Source organism: Chelmon rostratus, chromosome 24 (genome assembly GCF_017976325.1).
Source record: "Chelmon rostratus isolate fCheRos1 chromosome 24, fCheRos1.pri, whole genome shotgun sequence".
Taxonomy (NCBI): domain Eukaryota; kingdom Metazoa; phylum Chordata; class Actinopteri; order Chaetodontiformes; family Chaetodontidae; genus Chelmon; species Chelmon rostratus.
Window position 1 is genome coordinate 9,273,664 of NC_055681.1, and position 22,995 is coordinate 9,296,658.

The window sequence follows — 22,995 nt, forward strand, 5'->3', positions numbered from 1 at the left end:
AATTTAGATTTAAATGATGTTTTTGTTCAAAGTATTGAAATATTTTACCAAAAAGGCAAGTTCACCTTTAATCATTTGCAGACTTCTTAATATAAAGTAAATACAAACAGATACTGCTGTCGAATACTATAAAATAACCTTTAACATATCAATAATTATACTGTAGCTCTGACCACTTAGCCAATTAGCATGAAAAATATAGATAACACTAACCAATTAAGTACATCGTTCCAATTCTAAACTGTCAATCATGTTTCGGGTCCAGTTCCTCACCTGTTTTGAAGATCTCGTAGCGCAGAGAGAAGCCCGCCCCTTGGTGGGCGTAGTCTGACACGAATCTGATCTGGAGGGAGGGTCCAGATGAGATGATTGGCGCTGGGGCGATGTTGCTGCAGTGTCGGCCCAGGACGTCAGCCGTGTCCGAAGTCCCATCGCGGATCTCGATGAAGTCATACCTGAGCGACGAAAAAAAAAAAGGAGAAATAACAAAGAAAGATTATTTCCTGTTGCTTTGAAATGTTATCTCACAAGCAGCCATCAGAAATATTTACATTATGTTTACATTGTGCTTAATGCAGCAGGAAGGGATTAAGAGAGGTAAAGAGATAAAAGAAAGGAGTGGTGGAGGATAGATAAACATAGACAGGCAGTTATGGGGTTATGCAACAAGCTAAGCTAATAAAAACAAGACAGGTGTGGACCTATTTACCATTAGAGTTCAGCCTCCGGACAGAATACACAGTGTCCAAGTAAAGCACTTAAGAACACAACACAACATTAAGACACCAGGAAATATATCTGCCACAGCCTTGGCCCTCAGTCAAAGCATCTCCATCTTATTTGTGCTCTTTCCCCACAGCTGCATTCAATAAATTTAGCTCTTACGACCCAGTTTTGCTCGGGACAACAAACTCAGCTCGGGGCGAGCAATCCTCAAATCACTGGATCCTGGACTGCAGGAAGGACCGCGTTTCAAAGCGGACATGCTCGAGCAGGCGACTGCAATCTGAGGGGTGAAGATGCAGGCGAACAGACAGCTGGATGGATTCGTTAATAAGAGGCGTAAAAATAGACAAGCTCATGAAAAAATAAAGAGGCGAGGGCTTGGGGAGAGGAAAGGTGAGGCATATTAGCAGCACGGGGGGTCGCTTTTTAGCTTCCTCGTGCTTGAGCTCTCAGCTCATTATGACCTTTGACTAGACGACCGACCCTGAATGACAAAAGCAAATTCTTATCCGTCAAGTCAGTGTGTGTGTGTGTGTGTGTGTGCGTGTGCGAGAGAGAAAAAGAAGGCAGAGCCCACCTGACTGATCCAGAATTAGCTCATAGCCCTGTGTGTCATTCCTTTAACATTATTAGACACATGCAGCAGCGGACGTGACACACACACACAGCTGTCTGGGGTTGATGTTTTATTGTTTTCCACTGACAAATCAGAAAATTTGCATTTCTTCTCGGGTCACACGGCTGTCAATGTTGCCATGTTTCCAGTTCAATGTTCAAACGTGGCACTGTTTCCACGTCAAAAATAGGCCTCTATTCGCAGATAAAGTAGAGAACAAGAGGGAAAGAAGAGATTAAGAAGGGAATAAACACCCCAGTGAAGCCCAGCGTGAGACATGACGAGTAAAGTAGACTGAATTGAATTGAATGGTTTATTTTAAAGTAGCCTTGCAGAGCTCTGAGTATGTAAAAATGGCTTCTACGCTCTTAAAATTGGCCTGCATGTGTGGCAAAGCATCTGGCGCTCCAGATGCCACTTCCAAAGAAGGTTTCAATCCCTCCACTTATTCCATGACATTTTTAGGCCTGAGACGGTTGAGTACTGTACAATGAAAACTGTTATTTGCTAGAAAACACCATCCTTCTGTGCAACACCTCCAAAAAATGATACCGTAGCTTTGTTGGTATGATTAAGAAAGGAGCAGCCCAAGCCTGGGAGCTAACAGTGAAGCACCAGGTTTTAAGGTAGTAATTTGCGGTTGTGACAATATTGGAAGGAGTAGAAAACTCCATAATTTCTGTTTGTTACTATCTCAGCTCTTAAGTGCTGTTTTATGTAAGTTACACTGAATTTTACTTGAGTAATGTTATTCTCAAACCGGCAATCATACTAACAGTATGTGTGCATCTGCATTTTCTGCTGAAAATGCATGTTGTTGGGTTTCAAGTTTTGCCACTGTGAGTAATTTCCATGTAATTCTTCTCTGCATACTGTTCATCCCCGGTTCTCTCTCTCTCTACGGTGCTAGCAAGTGTCTCTTCACCCCTTTATTGTGATTCCCTGCGTAACTAACTGCATCGCAGCGGGAACCCTGCAGCGACGTCGAGGACACCCTCCTGACACACACGCACACAAACACACTCTTGTCAATTAGTTCATATGACGAATTAAAAAAAAAAACGACGGAGCTGCTGTTGTCTCACTAATTACTGTGATGAGCTCTTTGATGCTGAAAAAGCATCACAGACGTCTCTGGGTTTTGTGCTCCATTTAAAACACAGCACCTCGCTCAGATTCCTAACAGGAAAATGTTGCTGCTTCTTCTCACTCCTTCCCCAAACTAAAAAAAAGTATTCTGTAAAGCTGAGGGGTGCCAATCAGCACAAGGCTGCGCTTCTCTGCGGCATCTAAGCACTAAAACTGCTTTTTGTACTGCGGCTTGGAATAAAACCTGGATTAAGTACAGTCGCTAAGCCTCTTTTTTTTTTGGTTATCTCATTCCTGCAGTGTATTGATTCCTATACAGAGCATTCAAGCTAAACCTGCTGATGGCGGGATAATCCCAGCCATGTTAATCTAGGTCAGAGCGGCGCAAGTACAGGTGAGGAGCAAAGTGTGAAAATGCTGCAATGAGTCTGTAATGTCACCACAACCTTGTTGGCATCATGCGAGCATCTGACAGATGACAGCGTGCAGGAAGTGTTCAGAAAAGAAAATTGCACGTGGGCTTGGGGACTACAGCTTTTAAAGGAAACCCTATGTTAGAGACTTTGGGGTGTGGAGCTTCCAAGATTTGGGTGTTTATTGGGATGGAGGGTCTGATGAAAGGTTGGCTTGTGAGAGCTGTGGGATGCAGCATTTTTGGCAAAAAGTCAGGATGTATCCGCCTCTGCTGCAGCAGTTTTGGCTGCTTTTTCTCTCCATCTGCCTCTCTCAAGCCCCTCGACCGCACTCAATCTCTGGCGTGCTCTTTCACCAGTTCACATTATATCTGCGCACCAGCATGGAGGAACATATGTGAATTATTCAAAAACAGATGTCATTCCCCTCTAAAGCAAGCAATCCATACAGTAAGACTTTGCCCCCGTGACATTGAGAGGAGACAATTGAACAAGTTTGAGTGTCTCACTCCACAATTTTAATGCAACAGTTAAAGCATGTGATGGTTGGGGCCGGAACAAATCGGCACAAAAGTAGAAGAGCACTTGGGCGAGTGGGTAAAGGAGCAGTCGTCCAATTCTCTTATACATGTCTTGGTTGTAATCCTGCATTACAAAGGCGATCGTAAAGGCTTTAGCTGCAAGCTCCCACGGTGAGCCTGTAAGAGCCACGGCTCTCCCTAAGTATGCCTGCTTAGGGCTGTAACTGACACATGCTTGGGGAAAACACACACTCAAACATGTGCCAACAAACACGCACGCAGATAGACGGACACGCAGGCGCACGCTGATATAGACAAACATGGGCGCGCGTGTACACACTCAACGCCGTATCGCCAACACCGAGGATAAAAGGCCCGCGAAAGAGCTGAGAGCCTAATTAGGTTTTAATTGATTTTAGAGTGGGTCTCTATCCTTCTCTCTCCCTCGCTTTCTGTCTCGCTCTCTCCTGTCGTGGATTAGCGTCAGTGAGTGAGTGTTCCTCAGATGTGATTATTGACCTGTTCGCTCAGCCTCTCCCCAGGCTCTGATGAATACATGCATGAGGACCTGACGTGTGAGAGCCCGCTGTCTGTCTCTCTTGAGCACACACTCGAACGCATTCCACGACACCGCGCACACACATGTGCAAAATCGTTTGTGCACAAAAAAAAAAAAACAACCCTCCACGCATGAAGACGCATATTAGCATCGCGTACCGCTCACAAGCAGGTTCAAGCATTCACGCAGCCCCCCCATCCAGATCCAGATTCCATTTGGAGTTGTTTTGATCCTATGTCTGACAGGGTCCCAGCTTTCTGTCTGTCTGGCAGTCTGTCTGGGTCTGCATGATTGGCCCTGTGTTGTGGGAGCCATTACAGGGCACCAGTTTCAACCCCCCTCCACACATCTCCTGTGGAGAATAGCTGCAGCAGAGGGAGAGGGGTTAAGGAAACTGGTAATTCTGCACCAGTCCAGACATGTCCTCTCTTCCTCTGCGCTCATATATCACTCCACCCCTCCGCCAAAACGACTAATTGCCTTTCACACCTTTGCTGTTTGTTGCGGACCGGGGACATTTCCTGTAGGCATCTGCAGCAAACCACAGAGACACGTAACTGCACCATTAAGTCTCTCAACCAGCCTCTGGTCATTCTCCCCGCTATAAACAGATCCGCAACACCCTCACTACATCCCTCTTTGGTGATCAGAAAAGGAGTCTCATTTAACGACCCGTCTGTCTACATCTAACTACTTGACTGCGAAAGAACTCGCATGGGATGTTGTGTTTCATCCATTTTAATGGAAACGCTTGCACAAACACATAAAGCATTCACTGGGAAAATTACACAAAAGATTAACGCATAATGTGCTGTGGGTGCGTCATGGTCGTCTGATTTATTTTGTTTATGCTGATAAAAGAGCAACAGCTGTTGGAGAATATCAGCAAACCAAACTTGGCCGTGCTCAGACACTTGAGGCCTGCAGTTGAAATGAGTTTCCTTCCTCCTCCGTTCTGTTTTTTTCCCCCCTTCCTCTTGTTTTCCACTCTCCGAGCACAGAAACCCACAAGATCCCGATCCGGTAAACAATGAACAACTGCCTGTCGCTTCATTCTTCTCCCTCTTGATGATGCACAGAAGAAGAAATTAAGTGAGGCGGAGGGTGTGCTGCAGACACACACCCAGATGCACAAGCATCTACATCCCCACACACACACGCACACCACCACCCGCTCCTCCCGCCCTCGATGGGGACTCTAATAAACCATAAGTGCCTCTGAAATATTAACTAGATTCTGCGAGCAAAATCCCTGCAGATCCACAGAGCCTGCCATCTTCAATCTAGCCCAAAAACAAATAGCACTCCCCTTCCTCGTCTCCTCCTGCCTCGCCTCCCTCTTCTGCTGTCCATCACAGATTCATACTTACAGATGACTGGGGCCAAACCGCTGACCACAGGCAGTCTGGGCTCGGACCCAGACCTTCTAGTGCAGCATCGATCTGTAACATCAGACTGTAACGGCTGTCTGAGCTGAAGCCGTGACCCTGCTGCCCCTGCTGGATGCATTTTGATCGACCTATATCAACATACATTTGCGATGGAGATTTGCCTCACTGCGTTGCCAATTCATCCAGACGCTCACTTTTATTCCAGTGCAGAATTAGACCCTCCAGTCCTCGACAACAGTGCTGCATGAGGCTAGACTAAGATTATAGCTTTGGTACATCTGTGTGTCTCTGTGGCAGGCAAGAGCAATCGATCAAAGAAAGCATTTGAAATGGTTGATAACCCTGTTTTTTACATTGAATCGTCCCGGCTACTTATTATGTCATCATTATAGCAACTGTAACAGTCCTGACCGCTGGACGCTGATGACCGTGATCTTGTCCTAAACGCCGGCCATGAGCCAGATATTGACACATCAGAACCTGAACAACTCCCTTTAGTCGTGACCTCTGGCAACTCATCTGTCTCTCCTTTCATTCTTAACCATCACTCTCCTCCTCCTCTTCACCTCCTTCTCTCGCTCCCTCCGGCCATTGCTGATCATCTATCGATTTCCCATTACAAGCGGAATACCGACATTGATCCCACACCTCTCTGCTCCCCCTTTGGGTATTAGTCAGAGGGTGATATCATGCACACACAGACACACATGCAAACGCAGGATAGCTGCTGCGATGTGTTGGAGTCACTGCTCGCTGTGGACAGCCATGTCACAGGCCGAGGGGTTTTACAGCTTTTGCGTGTATGGGTGTAAAGTTATAAAGTTGTGTCATCAAGCCTTCCCACCTCAGGCTGCACTCAATAACAAAAAAACAAATAAAAGAGAGAAAATAAAAACCACAAAGGTGGAAGAAATGGACCCTCCCGAATGGCTATAGTTTTATGGCGTGCGCATGTGTTTGCGAGCACGTCTGCATGTGATTCCGCCCGTTTCAATGTTTAATTCGAGTGTGTAAAAATAAAACACTTCCTCCTCAGGCTAGAGGAGAGGGAGAGCGAAAGAACAAAGGGAGGGGAGAGGTAGATCAAGAAAGGGAGGGAGGAAGATGAAGCAAAAGAGAAAGAGAGCCGGAGAGAAACAGAAAAAGAAAGCGGGGGGATGCAGTCTCCACCTCACTCCCCCCCCCCCCTCAGCTCCTGGTATATCACTAGGTAGCATCCTGGGGCTTGGTGATGGCAGATTGCATTAGAGATATGGGCCTGATATTTCATCTAGCCTTTATTACATTTAGTTCACATCAATCGGCTGGCAACCTGGAGGTAAGAGCTATTTGGCACGCGGCCGGACTCCCCCTGAAATGAAATCCTGAATTAAAGTGCCACCTCAGACATGGAGCGCCTGCATAAGGCTGCGGATTTGATTGCTGCAGTAGAGCCGCGGTTTGGCTACGTTACACCGTCCGAGTACTGACTGTTTGAACCCACTGAGGGAAAATCACCAGCTGGCTGGGGATACTCGCCAGAGTTCAGACCCCTTGCCTGGGCTGACCAAGCACTTTTCTTGGTTTTATAAGGGCCTAAAGTGCCCAAGGGGGGTATATAATGGCTGATGAGCACTCGTACGCTGACAGGTTACATGCTTAAGTGTGTATGTGCATGTGTTTTTAAGTGTATCCACCAAAAACATATGTGCATTTGCGATCTTTATGACCATGTTATCATCTATGTTTTTTTTTTCTTTGTGTGTTTCCACAGTCAGCAGTCTAGACCATAGCTCTGCGTCTTTCAGGTAACACACAGCTCTGGTTCTCTCTGCTGCCGTCTCTGTAATCCCAGCTGTCACGCAGATTTTCAGCCTTGACCAAGATGGTGAGCCCTCCACCTCTGCAGCCCTCCAGCTCCCCTCGCCCTAACCTCGCGGAGGACCGTGAAAACATGCAAAAATCTCCTCTCTGCTCGCTCACCCTGCCGTGCCTAATCATACAGGCAAAAAAAAAAAAGAAAAAGAGAAGCTACCCGTAACAGTGCTACAGGGCTCGGATCAATCCTGGTAAAAAGCATAGCACAGGACGGAGAGAGCAGGAATATCGAGCCGTACTTTGGCTTTTCCCACTTATTTCTGCTACTATTTCTGTGCCCCAAAGGGAAATGCATCCTCCATGAAACACAGAAGGGCAAACACATTAGCGTTAGAGGTTATGCATAAATAAATGTTGGCGTGATCCCCTATTTCTCTAATGGGCCTCTGAAATGGGGGTTTTCACAGGGAGGCTGCATGGATGGATGGATGGATGGATGGATGGATGGATGTAGGGAAGGATGGAAGGATGGAGGGAAGCGGGAAGCGGCGCGGCTAGTCTTACACACTAACACTCGCCTGCATGCTTGTGGAGTTACTCACATGTAGATGCTTTTTCCCACCCACGCTCACTGACTCTTTCTCACACACACACACACTCATACATACAGGATGAAGGGAGATTGAGTGGGAGTGTGTGTTAGAGGGTAGGCCAAGGCCTCCGTCCCTTCAGGCGAGCGTAAAAAAAAAAAACAAGAAAAAAAACCCCCATCTCAATAAAACCCTCTGCGGAGAAGAGAAAAGAGGAGGCATTTCGGTTTTCTCTTCCTCCTCCCTCAGCCTCCTCCTGCCCTGCACGCCTTGGGCTGTGAGAAGCTGCTTGACACACTGCTTATCAACAGCTGAGCCACTACAGCAGGGAAGTCCAGTGTGCTACAGCGTTGACACTGTGACGCTGGTGTAAAAGCGTTGTTGCTCAGAAACATACTGCAAGGGAGATAATTATGCAACATTTTGCCTCTGACAAAAGCGACAGAAACCTGGAGACGCAAAGCCGAGACATCAAAATAACATTTCCAGTTCACTGCAACGTGACACAGCTGTGTGAATAGAACCGACAATCACTCCAAAACCCTTTCACCAAAGCAGCCATTGATGTCCTCATGAAAGTTACATTTCTCTCCTGGCCAGACGAAGTGCTTTGTCAGTGAACAATGCAAAAAACACCCATCTAGGATTATTAATTCTTCCATTTACAGAATGAAGGGACGGCTGGAGCAAGGCAATAAGAAAGAAATGGGCATAACTGCAGAAACTATACAGATAAATCTTGTCTGGGTTCACTTTAAACAGACCAAACGGACAATGAAAAAGTCTCAGAATGGGCGATGTGTGTAACGTTCTCCCTGACTCAGTTGTATAAAAGTGGATTAAACAGTGGAAACCGTGACTTCTTCCTCCTTCCTCTGAGGTCAAAGACAATAGAAGAGCATATGATTTGGATTATTCATGTCTCTGAGAAAGGAAACTGACCGAACACAGTCATATCCAAACAGCTGGGCCTCATTCTCTGCTTCTTCTTCTCCTTTCCTTCCCTGCTTATCCCTCTCTCTGCCTTTCCCCCCCTTTAAACTACACCACGGTCTTTTTCGTTCCCACATACTATCTGCCCTCCGTGTCCAAACACACACATGCAGATCTTCAAACGCTGCTTGGCATTTGATTATCAGATGGAGGGGGGATTACAGCCAGATAGCCCTGATAATGTCAGATAGGCTGTTAAACACAGAAATGATTCTCAAATTTTGTGTGTCTGATTGGGGTTTATAAATCAACGTCTTCTCCTTTAGCAAGTAAAAAACTTCAGTCATCTGGTTCCAAGCAGAGTGAAACAAAAATATCTTCTGGCATTTTTAGTCCGACATCATCAGTTTAACCAGGGGAAGACACAGATGGATTAATCACTGAGCTATTAGAATAATTTTTTCCATTCAGTTTTTATTGTGACCTGCATTGTCTATATTCAAAATCATGCCAAGGAGACCAAAAAACACGGGATGTGGAAACTAAAATGAGCCACATTTTCTGCTCTCTGAACTGTTGAGGTTATGTGCAGCTGATGAGCCCTTGAGCCAGGAATTCAACCCAGTAATTGCTCTGGAGAAGCCTGTAAAAGGCCAATGCTAAAAGTCTGTGGCTGTAATGGGCATCCAGGACATAATGTGTGAAATGGTGTGAATGCAACAAAAAAAAAAAAAGGATGGCGCTGAAAAGAACTTGTGTGCGCGCCGTTCCCTCAATAAATAATTATTTCACAAAAAGAAAAACCACAGTCCACTTAATGGTCTGCGTTTTGCAGAAAGCTTGTATCTACAATTAAAATTTCCTTTGCGATTGACCTGTTGTGGTCAAAATGTGGAAAGCGTTTCAACAACTTGGGATCAGGCCAAACCGCCGGCGCTGAATTATAATAGTATGTAAAAATCAGTGTGCTCCAACAGGAAATTACTTATTTGAGATACAAATGCTTTTGCAGCATACTAATGAAAACGTCAACACAAATCATCACTCAGGCAGAATAATAACTGGCGATTAATAGATGTCACTATTATGACATGGCTCCACCCTCTCCAAAAAGCCCCCATTCTCCCATTGTGCGCCGTCGCTGTCTTACTTGCAGTCCAGCCTCTCGATCTCAAAGTGTGGGTTGAAGTTGAGGACGATGCGCTGCGAGGGCTCCGGTGCCGTGATGATCCAGTGACAGTTCTGATGAGGCGGGTACTCCAGAGGATACCCGGGAGAGGTGATGTAACCCGCCTCGCTGGCGTCTAAGACACCTCCGCACTCTGGCACTGTGATAGAGACAGAGCGGGAGAGAGACAGAAGGGTGGGGTACAGCGGGAGGTGACGGTTATTGATTGATAGATAAACAGGAAAAATTCATTATGTTGAGTTACTGTTCATGAGAAACACACTTGTGATGCATTTCTACATCTGTCATTTGCATAGCAGGCCAGCGTCAAGCCATATAAATCTCCAGTAAATGGTCCGCTCCCCAGAACAGCGACTCAGAGGACGCTTCTTCATTTACCTTGTTCCTCTGTATGAAGATGTGATGAGCAACAAATGAACAGTAAAACAAAGAAAGCAATTTAGGCCGTCATTTAGGAGGAAATTGGAAAAACTTCTCCATTGTGGATTCTCAATGCGAGCGGGACCACATGGGTAAGCTATTAAAACAATAAAAGATCATCACTGCTGCATCTGGCGCACACACCTACACACATGCACAGAAGAAACACACAGAGCCTTTTTCACCCTCTTCCACACCCAGGCTCTTATCTCTCTTGTTCCCCATTGGGAGCGTTCTCCAAGTGTAATTGTTGCTCCGGCAAGCCAATCTGCAAACATTAGGACACATTCCCTGATCCTATCGCGCTCTCCCAGGAACAATAGCCTGCCAATGGCATCGCTCGGCAGGCTTGGGCAGGAAGTGACACACAGACGGCATGTCTAGCAAGGTTCTGGGGGTCACCCCGACTCTGTAATGAGAAGCTAACGCGGCGACAAAGACCCTATTCTTCGCGCACACCCCGACAGCTAAGGCAGCTCTCGCGCTTCGTGTTATCTCCCATAAACACGCTAAACACATAAACTCACATGCACATACAAAGGGAACATGTATATGGGTATTCTGCATGCGCTCACACACACCCAGTGGGAAATCTAACACACACACACACACATACCACTGTGCACAATAGTTATTTTATTACTCTTTCAGTGCAATAGATTTGCAGGCATTATTATTCTTTTTGGAGGCAAAGGCAAAACATGTTCTCCATGACAACAGTGGGGGGTGGTTTAGATACCTACCTCTGTATATGTGTGTGTGCGGTGTACCGATGCACCAAGGGGATCTCTAAATGTAATGAACGTTGTGATATTGAACTCAAAGAGGGACGGATGTTTTCTTAATATTGTAGCTGGCGTACGTCGGCCGAAAAAGAAAAACACCACACGGAGGAGGGGAAACTGCTATATCAGGCAGCAAGCTCAAGCTTATGGTATACCGCCATTAACACGGCACTACCAAATGGTGGCTTAACCACTCATCCACTGAGATGAGTCTATTCTTGACATAAATGGGTTGATATTCCTGCTTGTTTTTCTTACAGATTTCTATGAAAGCATCAATAAAGAAAGTGGAAAGCAAAGCAAAAGAAGAAAAAAAAACAGCACCAAAGGCTTGAAGTGTAATAGACCCTTCAAGTGATGACATTTCCACCGCCTATTGTGTTTAAAAGGCACACTTAAGATTCTCTGACATTTGCTAGGGCTGCGATGGCTTCCTTACTTTGTTGCTGGAGAGGAGCGATGCCCACGCTCACGCAGCAGGCACACACAGCTGCCGGTGGCTTTGTGCTAGTGCGCGACTCCAGCCGCCCACGTGCATGCACGCAGACACACGAGTTCAGCTACACGTGCACACATGAAGGCGCGTACCGGGGGGCGCATGCTTAAACGCACTCCCACGCGCAATAAGCAGACACACACACACACATACAGCTGCTGCTCCGTGTTCAAACGGCCACCCACGCACGCACACACATCCAAATACGAGCACAGGGCCTGTCAATCACAGGCCGACAGAGGTGGAAAAAAATAGCTAACTGAAAAATTTCAAAAAGATAGCAGGGATGGCAAAGAATGACAGAGACAGACAGAACGCCACACACACACACACACAGACATCTCTTTATCTGCTGCGGCTGTGCAGACAGACAGTCATTGTTGGGAGGCCTATGGAGGGGACGGTGTGCAGGAGGCTATCAGCATGCCGAGCCCTGGCAGATTAAGCCGTTTGGGGAGAATCCTGCCGCCTCGACACTTTTTCCCTTAGCTGTCCATTCAGTGGCTCCAAGGAGGATGAAGAGGAGGGGTGGAGGAGAGAAAGAGTGGAAAGGGATGGGGGGGGCAGGGATAACAGCGGGAAGAAGAATGGAAGAGGGGAGAGAGGATGGAAGCAGAGAGGGAGAGGAAAAAAGGAGGAGAGACAGTATGGCGATGGATAAGAAGATGGATTGAGGAAGAAGGGGGAAAGATTGATCGGAAGGGGAGGAGGGTGAAGGCGGTGGGTGGGGTTGATGTATGATGGGCGGGCGCGCGAGGACGCGAGGTGGGGAGAGTGAGGACGAGAGGGATGGGTGACAGGCAGGGAGAGAGGGGGAGGCAACAAGGAGGAGAGATCCAGAGGGTGAGGAAGAGGGAAGTGGAGACGGAGCGAAGGGACTGTGTGAGTGTGCGTGTGTGTGTGCGTGCGTGTGTGTGTGTGCATGCACTGTGCAGAGAGCCTGACGAGCCTCATTAAGACATGCCTGCTATCCAGCGGCTCCCTGTAGACGCTGACCCCACTGGGAAACCTCTCGCGCAAGACACTCGCACCGGCAACATATGTGTGTGTGTGTGTTTGAATGAGTGTGTGTGGCTTGGTGGGTGTTTGTTTCTCTGAAAAAATAAAGAATGAAGGAGGATGCAGCAGCAGTGATATCGACACTAAATGAACTGCTGCAAGGAGATTCTGATGACAGATGTGTGTATTCTTCGCCTAATTGCTTGCATGTCCGTGACAATTAATTAGCACAAAACATGCATGTATGGACGAGTGTGTGTGTTTCGCGGTCGAGCAGAATGTTTTGGTGAGAACAGAACTTGCGGTGTTGGATGGGCAACACGGGGGAAGCACTCGGGAGCTGCCAGCGAGCTTCATGAATTACACCATCTCTTCTACAAGAGGAGCCAATCTGTCTACACACACACACACACACACTCACACACAAGTGCCACGTTTGTTTCCACCATGCACTATTACATGAGAACAGTGTCACTACTATGTGTGTGTGTGTACACTGCGTGTATTTGCAGTAGTGTGTTCTACACATTTATTTCGAGTGTTGTGTGGATGAAGTTGAACTGCAGCTGAATTACTATAAATGCATGCATGCATATACACGTAGCCACATCATTTGTTTTTATCTTTTTTATGAAGTGTGTGTGCGCACGCATGCGTGTGTGTGTGTGTGTGCACATCTTCTAGTCGCTCCAGATCAAGTCAAACCCACAGACGTCTTTGTACCCGCTGTGAGTGCCTTTATCTTCATTATCTGGGAAAATGTGCATATGTCTGCATGTCTTAGCTCACGTTCTGTTTTGTGTGTGTGTGTGTGTGTGCGCGTGTGCATGCCCGCGCTCTCATTTCTATTAGCCGCCTTATCGGGGGAAGTATGGCGTCACGCTCTGGGATAAGCTGCGAGTGTGAGGAGAGGCGCTGATAAATCCCTCCATCATTCCCAGTGTCTCTCGCCCCTCCCTCACTCACTCTCCACCCCCCCCCCCCCACCTTAATTAAAAAGTGCTATCGCCCAGAGTGAGGGAATGAGAGGGGAGAGTGGGCAGCACTCATCCATTCAGTCAAGAGCACGGGTTGTCTCTCCGACTGCTTTTAATCTCACCCATTCCACACTAGACTGGACCCAAGGAGAGGGAGAGGATGAGGAGGAAGGGGTGAAGAAAAGAGATTCACTTTCATTGCCCTGTGCTTTATGACCTTTATGCTGCGGTAGAACGACTGTGCTGTGGGAAGGAGAGGCAGCGGTATGAGAATTTAAAATTCAGATGGATGAAAAGTCCACCCTCGCTGATCCAGTATGTGCTTAAATATCAAAAAATATCATCAGGATGCCAGTTTCAAGCTTTCAAAAGCAGAAAACCTTGAAAATAATAATTACAAAAATGAATGGTAATCAATATGTGGAATAATCAGTGGAAATTACTTATCTTCTGAGCTAATAGTGTACAAGTTTCAGCCCTTACTCATAGCACACAATGTCTAATTTACATGATGCATTGAGGCCTCTGCAGGTTTTCCACGATGTTTATCCCAGTGCAAAATGGCAAATTTAAAAAGACGCTCGTGAATTGATGCTGAGGAGAGTTTCAACATATTCTGCAGGCAGTTTTCTGCAAGAACAAATGAGAAGCGACCTAAAGCACACACCGACAAACAACAGTCAGCCCGGAAATGCAACACACACGACAAAAGCTTTTTGTTTAACAGTGTTAAATGTGTTTAAGGGGGGATTTTTTTCTTTAAAGAACTAACAAAAGCTACATCAAAGGCAGATAATATCCCGAAATCCTCTTTACTTCTCTCTCTGTGTCTCCTTTTCTTTCTCTCTTTCTACTCCTCCCTCCCTAACAGGATAAGTGTCCCACGATAATCAGCTAAATGCACAGTGCTGGCCATCGTGATCAATGGTTCAATGGATCAATCGAGTAAACAGATGGTTGCTGGTGGCTGCAGGGGGGTAATGGCGTGGGTCTAATCCTAAACACTACCTGACTACAGTATCATGTCTCGCCCTCCCCTGGTGCACTCTTTTGTCTCTGTGCGGCAGCTCTTTCCACAAAAGACTTCCCTGTCCAGAGAGTGGAAATAGCCGAGCCCACATGAGCGAGAGGGAGCTGTGCGAAATTGAGCTTTGCTGCACGGGTGTTGGCGATTTGTTGCCACCCTCTACCCCCCACCTTACAGAATGTCACCTTTCAGTGGAACTGACTGCTTTAAAACCCGTTCTGGAAGAATTGCAGCGCTTACAAAAGCTGTTTTTTCTTTAAATTCACACCCATAACTCCTCATGCACCCTCTCCTCTTTAACCCCACTTGTGAATTACAGTGAATTTAAAATGCCTTGCCTCTTGACAATGCTAACCCCCTCCAGCTCCCATCTAAACCCGTCCCTGAGCGCCCGTTAAGACCCCCCATGTGGCTAATGCGGCGGAGTGAAAGACCCAGTTCTGTTTTATTTATGGGGGTCTTGTTTTTAATTTCACCCCAAATGCAGGCCAGGGCTTTGCGTGAGCCTGCGACTCTCATACCTGACTGGTATTGAACAGGCCGCTCAGTTTGTCTTTGGCTATGAATGCTAATAGGTGACCTTGTTTTGGCAGCTGATACCTCTGAGGCCGGGCCAGATTAAAACACAGAGAAATGCAAAGAATTGAAGGGCGCGTTGCAGAGGATAGGCGGGGGAGAGAAAAGGCGAAGGCGCGAGCGAGAAAACAAATAGAGAGGGTCAAAAAAGACCAACAAAGAGAATAAAAATGAGAAAGCCCATTCAGACAGGGACAAACATTTGGAAAAGAAATGATTAAATGAGTAGAAATCCAACTGGAAGAAGTCGATACCATAGGTGGAAAGGATGCACAGCCGCCCACTCAATAAACATGCAAATGAGCTGCTTAATGGCCTGAATATTAATGCTTATGGTGTGGAGTAATTGATGTACATGTCACTGAGTCAAACTATTGTGATTACAGTACAAGTGCAGTAGAGGTCTCTATGCATCGGATATAAGGATTGCAGCAAATAGGTCCTGAGACATAAAAAGGGACCTTTTTCGATTCCACTTGAGGATGCAGAGAACAGCAGACCACGACTGGAAGTGTCCAAGCACCGAAAGTCTGTTATGGATCATTTACCTCCGGACCATGTAAGATTTTTACACTCACAGGGGTTTCTGGCTGCGATGCCTCAGGCGTGCATCAATTTGTTCCAAAGCATTATATCTTCAGGGAAACCTTTTGCTACTGGAAATGAATCAAGTTGCTAAAAGCAGATGGAGTCGATCATCAAAGGCAGGAACTCTTTGGAAACCTTTAATGCGACTCCGGTATGCTTCGCTTTCATGGGAGCATCGTTTTGTAACAGAGCATCTGTTTTTTTTTTTATTCGCTTCTTTTATTTTCCACCTCTCTGCTGAGCTCTGGCTGTCATTTTACCCCACTTTAGCTGTCACCCCAGACTAGAGTGTCACTTCGTAAACCCTTAATGCGATCTGGTCCCTCTAAGTCCAGTGCCATTTTAACTCTGTGACCCCGCCACGCTTTGATGTTGCCCTTTCCTCTCACGCTCTGCTTGATGCACAATCCCCCCACCATCCTCTCCTTCAGTCTCTCCTCCAAGTATTCCTTGTTCCTGTCTGTCCCTTCATGTTATAACCTGGTGGATACCATGCACACTTCTCTGTGCCTTGAGTAGCTTTGCATCTGCCCTCCCTTCTTCTATGCTGTCTTTCTGTCCCCTCACATCTCTCTCTGTCTCTGGACCCTCTCCCCCTCCCCTGTCTTTCTGAACCTCCCTGCTCCTGTGTCCATTCGGCTCTCTGTCGGTCTCTCTTTCCTCTGGCATCTGTGTGTAATGTGGCTCTTGAGGGAAGCATGGAGGCAGGGACATGCGGTGCAGTGTCTTGGCAGGGGAAAGAGAGAGCGAGTGGGGGGGATCTAGCTTCTTGCTTGCCTGATGGCTGCCAAGAAGCCCACATCTGTGTCTGATCAGCGGGTACACAGGCAGCCAGTAAAACACACAGGCACGCACACACACAGGAACTCTGAGGAGATGGCTGGGGTGACTGTCCTATTTAAAACAAGTAGCCCAAACACTAGGAAGAGCCCATATGAATGGAACAGAGCTTGGCCAGTGGGTGGTGTTGTAAAGGCTCAACAGTCATCATGGGATCATGAACAGCTCCTCACCCGCCTACTCCTGGTGAAAAGGAACCACAGCCCCATGGAGACTACCACACAAACAGTCTAAAAACTATACATCTTATTTAGAATACTCAATTATTAAAATAAGAAGAGAAAAATATGTCAGAAAGTAAGATGTGAGGATGAGGATGATTAAGTACCACACATATACAACATGCGCAATCATCAGAGTTTTGGCGTTTTGCGCAAAAATCCCACGTGGCGACAGGCGGCGAGTGCGCACGTCCACATAAAGGTGACACCCGGAGTCAAACCACCATAAAAGCAACAAGAAAGGTGGAGTATTTAAGTTCCTGACACAGATGAGTGAGCGAGAGGCCATGTGTCATCCCACCGGTGGCGTCACTTGTCTGTATGGTAAACCCCCGCGCGCAACCCTTTCCTACCAACACTTCTAAACCTGTCTCCGTCCTGCGCATTTTTTGTGACATAAAAAAACAGCAGCCAATAACTGAGGCGTTATTATTATCATTTGATCATCTCTATGCAAGTCACCAGATGGAACGCGGCGCTCCCTGATGTTAAATCCACATTTAATGAGGCTTCTAAATAAATTTGGCGCTGTCTCTTGCTTGAGCTTTGCTCTCTCAGTAGTATATCAAATATGGACACATTTGCCACAGCGCCGCTTCCGCGCTTTACGGCAAGAATTGGCCCTGCTTAAGTGCCTTAAAGCAAGGCTCTGAGTCCCCACCAGCTGCGGGGCTGCTACTCTGCGGCTCACCGTGCACTATAATCTCCCATCTTATTGTTATTTGATTGCCGAGAGTGCACTGAGGTGACGGCGCGCCGCCGCCTGGAGCTGCCGGCGCTCGGCCACCAGCAGCCCTGCCTTCACCCTGTACAAGGAGCACGAGGAGATAATGAAGGTGAAAGCTGGTGGTTGATGAAGATAATGATTATAATGGCCATGATTACAGTCACAGTTGTCAAATCCTTCAATGGCAGTGCGGCTTTTACGCACGATTTCTTGGACACCGGCGAATTTGTAAAATAGCGGGTTACAGCCCAGCCTGCGCCTAAAACCTGCTTTCATCCTGATGGGAAATAGCATTTTAATTAGGTGCGGGTTTGTTTATTTCCCTTGATGAATAATTAAATGAAGGAAAACCAACGGGCAACTCGGGGTAAACAATGTGTGTGGATTTTCAAAAGCGTCATGCATATCATCAGCTCATTCACAGTCCAGTGAGCTGATTTTAGGTGCTGTCCTGCTGCCAGTCTAGCCTGGACAGACAGATGTTTCCGATCTTTTAAATATCTGACGAGAGCATCTAAGTTCTTTAGTTTTAAAGCTGGCTTGACACGGGGGTGATTCGGACACTGACTGAAAAATGTAAAAAGTAGTGGTTCCTATGATTTTGATTGATTCTGATGCAATCAAAATCATAGGAACCCCTTGCTTTTCTCACCCCCCACATTCGCCAAATTTAGGGGAAAATATCCAAGAGACTAAGAGACACATGGGTCTGATAGCCACACAATGGCTTTATCACGCCAGACGCTTATGTGTGTTGAAATATTATGAGGCAGACCAGGAGCTCTTTAAAAACGATTTAAAATGGTAAAATCATTGCAATAACCCCTGCATATTTTACTAAATGCGCTGTTCAGACTACATTCATGCTTGTGTTTTTTTGGCGTGTTTTGGCTGAGACGGACCATGCGTGCGTCAAAATCAAAGAAGTAACTAAAGCTCACCATCTTCTCCCGTGACTCTCGATGCCAGATGACACATTGCCATTAAAAATCCAATCAACGATGCCACAAAATCCATCTTGGACGACGCAGAAACTCGTGGAGAGACTTAAGTTTCTAATGTTTCCACCTCGTAGGTCACAAATGATTCTGTTGCTCCAAAAAAAATCCACACCGCTTTCGGACCAAAAACCGCTGGCAGCAGCCAAAACTAGACCAGCTCAGTAATAATCCCACGTCGTTTTTTTTTTTAAACCATCGGTGGAGAAAACTATGTGCCAACTACATGTCACTGAATAGAATTGGAGAGATTTTAATTGCGCAGCCCTTTAGCCTTTTAAGTCTGTCCATTTGCGGTGCCACTCCACCTCATCCAAAAATTAGTGAGCAAACTCCTTTATCGATACTACGTGCGCTCCGCAGCTGGGAGGCGATACGTGCGCTCCGGAGGGTCTGGACAGCGGCTCCAGGGCGCGTCAAGTTCCGACTGAGAGGCTCCGAGCCCCCGTATCTCCCACACTGCGTCCCCGCGTATTTTGCGCACACGAGGGTTGGCTCTCCTGAAGGGGCTTGGTGGTGACAAGCTAAAGTCCCGAGTAGCAGCTCCCAAAGCCTTGGAAGCCTCAGTCCGAGCGGCACAAGCTGCTTTTTAATGCGGCACAAAAGTCACAGAGAAATTAATAAGAGAAAGTGCTGCTTCCCATAAAGACCGCTCCTGTCGTGCCACCTCCTGCGGCAACCGCTACTCTCTCCCGTGTGTGTGTCTCTCTGGTAGCGGCTCCGCACAGCCTGTGCTCCGCTCCGACACCGGCGTGTGTCCCGTGTGCGCGTCTGGGAGGCGTGTGTAGAGTGTGTGTGTGAGTGATCGCGCTTTTGAGCCGAGCAGCTATCGCGTTACAGTCACGGCGCCTCGGCTCCACCCCCTCCCGTCGGTCGCTGATTATAGGGAGAGAGCGAGAGCGCACGTGCACGCGCCTCACTCTCTCTCTTTCTCTCTCTCAGCCACACACACATACACACACACACACACACAAACACACACACACACACAGGCGCATCCTCCTTTAGAAGAAACCACAGATATGAACTCATCCACAGATAAGGCCGAGATAAGACATAGGCCTATTGTAATGGTAACCAGGGAGCAGAACTTCTCCTCGGGCTGTTTTCAAAGGAACAGAGAAGAGAGATGAGGGGTGAAAAATCCCAGAAAGAGTGAGACAGGGAGGAGTGTCTCACTCTGAGGAGGGGGGCGGTTGCACAGTGAACAGGCGCGAGGCCGCCTTTCGCCACAAAAACACATCAAACGGCCGAACCAATGTCAAAGCCCTCAACTCAACAGAGGAAGAGACCACCTCAGCCCTGCCCAATCTCAGCCCTACAATCAGCAGGCCTAAATACAGAGCGGGAGGCCGTATAATGACACAGTAGTGAGCCCAAAATAATCTGCTGAGAAAGGCCTCTCCAGCGTCCAGCCCATGTGCCCTGCCTATGGCTTGTATTACCGTGTAATGTAATGGACTGGCTGAGGCCTGGCTGTATAATGAGGTACAGTATGTAGCCTTGCTGGCATCTTTATTTGGAACAGCTAGGTGCATTCCTAAAGGTCAGGACACATGGGGAACTTTTTGGGCCAGTGTAACATGCTATACACCTTCCTGCAGGACCTTTTGCCCATGTACGTATCTGCTGCATAGGTACATGCTGAAATTAACAGCAGGTGTGCTGGTGCCTTGTAAAATAGAGAGAGAGTATGATCTTCGCCTTATTCTCGCTGGATTGCGACAGTCATGAGTAGTAAACAATGTAAACAAAAGACCCCAGTGCCCTTGACAGAAGGTTGTATGACAGGTCTGAGTGTCACTGCCTGACTGTCTGTCTGTCTGTCACCTCAGTCAACCGTCATCCCCTGCTGCTCTACACCCCCCAGGTTGACTAGATGCCATCAACTTGCAGCTTTCTTACAGCCTGTCAGTCATTTTCAAGCCAACCTCTAGCTCGAGGGTACGGCGGCTGTCAGACGTCACCGTGATTGGCTCAGCCGAGCCTCTGGGCGGGGGCTCCGCGCTGGCGTCAACCAGTTTGCCACGTGGTGCGTTGTGGAGTTGTTTACGCTTGAAATATTGTTTTAGCGTGCGCCAGCCTGGGTACTGCATGTGCGCGTTTATCGCTGAGAAAGAATTGATTCAACTCTTTTTGATGAGACGGGGGTGATCTTCGCTTAACCCCCCGGAACGACCCTTTCACAGAGATAGAGAGAGATAAAGAGAGAGAGAAAAAACACAGGCAGTATAAAACCTTCAAGCAGCACTAGTCCACTTTCTGCTCTGTTCCCCCCTCCCAGTCCCCAGGGGTCATTTGATACTCCTCTCTCCCATTTGTCAACATCTCTGCCCCCACCACCAGCTTTCAACCCCCAAAATATTGGGTCAACGCATGGCTAATGGAGGGCAACAGTCCACAGGAGAACCTGATAAAGATAGAGATACAGAGGGAATGTTGTGGGTGGAATGTGTTTGTATTGATCCCACAGGGGAAATATAGACACTGCAACCTTCCAATGTACAATTTTTGGCCGTGTATGCATTGGCATTTGTGTTTTTGCAACATGTTAAGTGCTGCACTCCACTTCCCTGTCCACCACCTGTCAATCAAACGACCGGTGACACCTTTTTTTCTTGGATTTTCCATCGCTGAAATGAGTGTCTGTGCATGACGGCAGCCACGTTGCCTATCACTACTCACACAGACTATCCACTGCTTCTTCCTCTGTTGAATAAAATAAGCTGCAGAATATGTGAACTCCCCTTTTCCGAACGCATTTTTCCCCAGGCCTCGCCATCTGTATTCCCTCTGTCATCTCTCTGGCCCAGAATGCGGTCGACAAATGGCTGCCGTACAGTCCAGCTCCTCACCTCAGCACACCTGGGCTGTGGTCACTCATGGGTGGCAGAGGGGAACACAACAGGGTCTTTCTCCCCCTTTATGTGTGTGTGTGTGTGTGTGAGGGATTCAGAGAGGGGGAGATAGACACCAACCGCTGCCATACTGCCTCTCTTATCACAACCTGCCCCAGAGACTGACAGCATGACTGATAACTCTCCCCCTCTCCCTCTCTTTCTCCCCCAGTCTCTGCCATACACAACCACACACACACACCTCTCTCCCTCTCTTTCACTCTCTCAACACGTCCTCCTCCCCTCTCTCCCATCTGTGTGTTTCCCCAGTCAGCCAGCCGTAGGTTCAAGGAGGAAACCGTGTCAAAGTCTGATAGTCTTTTTGTGATCCCGGTTGAGGCCTTCAGCTTTCTTCTCTTCGTCACTGACAGACATGGCTTTAGATCTAATGGCGGGGGAGATAAGGCAGAGATAGCCTCGACTTGACCCTATCAGCATCTCCAGGGTGTGTGTGTGTGGGAGGGGCTATGGGCATTTTAATCACATCAAGAATGGAGGGTCCCTTTGGCATCTCACCTCAGCTTGCAACATGAGAGCTTTCCAAACATTTTTAGGGATGGTAGATGCATAATAAGACAATACAAACACACACTAATGCACAGGTTGGCGGCATAGCGCTTTCAAAGCCTATAGAAGCTACGTATGAAAATCATGTCGCTGCTTCATCTTTAATCTTCAAAACGTTCTGTTTGTTGTATTTTTATCTTCACACTTCTCTTTGCTGCCGCACTGACCCAATTTCCCCTTGGGATCATTAAAGTTTCATCTGATCTTTATCTTATAAGTGCATCTGCATACGCACACACACCCTCATCCGCCCCTGTGATATATTTCCCACACCAGTTCCTCCAGTGAGAAGGATCTCCTCCTTTTTCACCAGGAGGCACAAATCACAAATCTCTCACATCTTCTGCTATTTCTAGACCGGCTGCCACTGTCGAATTCCTGATGGGCCACCCAGGCTATGGGCATGCCCTGGCCAGGGTAATAATTACACACACACGCACGCATACACTTCAACCTACTGTACTGCATGCACGAATCTTGCTTCTGCTGTGTTGGCTGGTTGGTTGGATTGCATGAAAACATCTGGTGTCTGTCTGTTGTTTCACCACTCCTCCTCCCCCTCCTCCTCCTCCTCCTCCTCCTCCCTCTGTGTCTCTGTGCGCTTCTGTATGTGCTACCTTCAATACCAAAAACAGCTCAATCATCAAAATGCATTCAGCTGCAGTTAGAAGAAGCAGCACACGTACCACACAGAGAGGAAACCTCAAAGTGGAGCCGTGCAGTGTTTTGATTTAAGGAGAGGCCCGGAAACACAAGGTTTCATGATCTCGCTCTGCAGTCTTTTGTCCATCAGCCAGTCGTAAACTCCAGCATACTTAATCTGACATTTTGCGGTTGCTGAGATCAGTTTGTCACCCAGTCGAGCAAAAGAGATGACAAAACACTGACTGCAGTGTGGAGTCATACCCGATGAGAGCTTGCTTCGGTGCAGGATGATGATTCATTTGCAGTTCACAACTGAGCCTAATGGGGGCAGGCAACTGCATCAAGCCAAGGTGGCGAGGAGGCTCCAGGCAACCTCAGGAACATGGTGTACATGTAAACAAACCTGGT

General features: G+C 47.4%; 1 protein-coding gene across 4 annotated transcripts in view; it reads right to left on the reverse strand.

Moving 5' to 3' along the window:
* nrp2a (neuropilin 2a) overlaps positions 1-19,242 on the reverse strand; it is a 58,791-nt gene extending 39,549 nt beyond the window's left edge. For all 4 annotated transcript variants that reach the window (XM_041965899.1, XM_041965900.1, XM_041965898.1 and 1 more), the window contains exons 1-3: positions 18,422-19,242; positions 9,786-9,963; positions 274-455 (exon numbers count right to left, since the gene is read on the reverse strand). In XM_041965899.1, the coding sequence (XP_041821833.1) occupies positions 274-455; positions 9,786-9,963; positions 18,422-18,497 (436 nt within the window). In that variant the 5' untranslated portion in view covers positions 18,498-19,242. The remainder of the gene's footprint in view (positions 1-273; positions 456-9,785; positions 9,964-18,421) is intronic.
* Between the last annotated feature and the right edge of the window lie 3,753 nt (positions 19,243-22,995).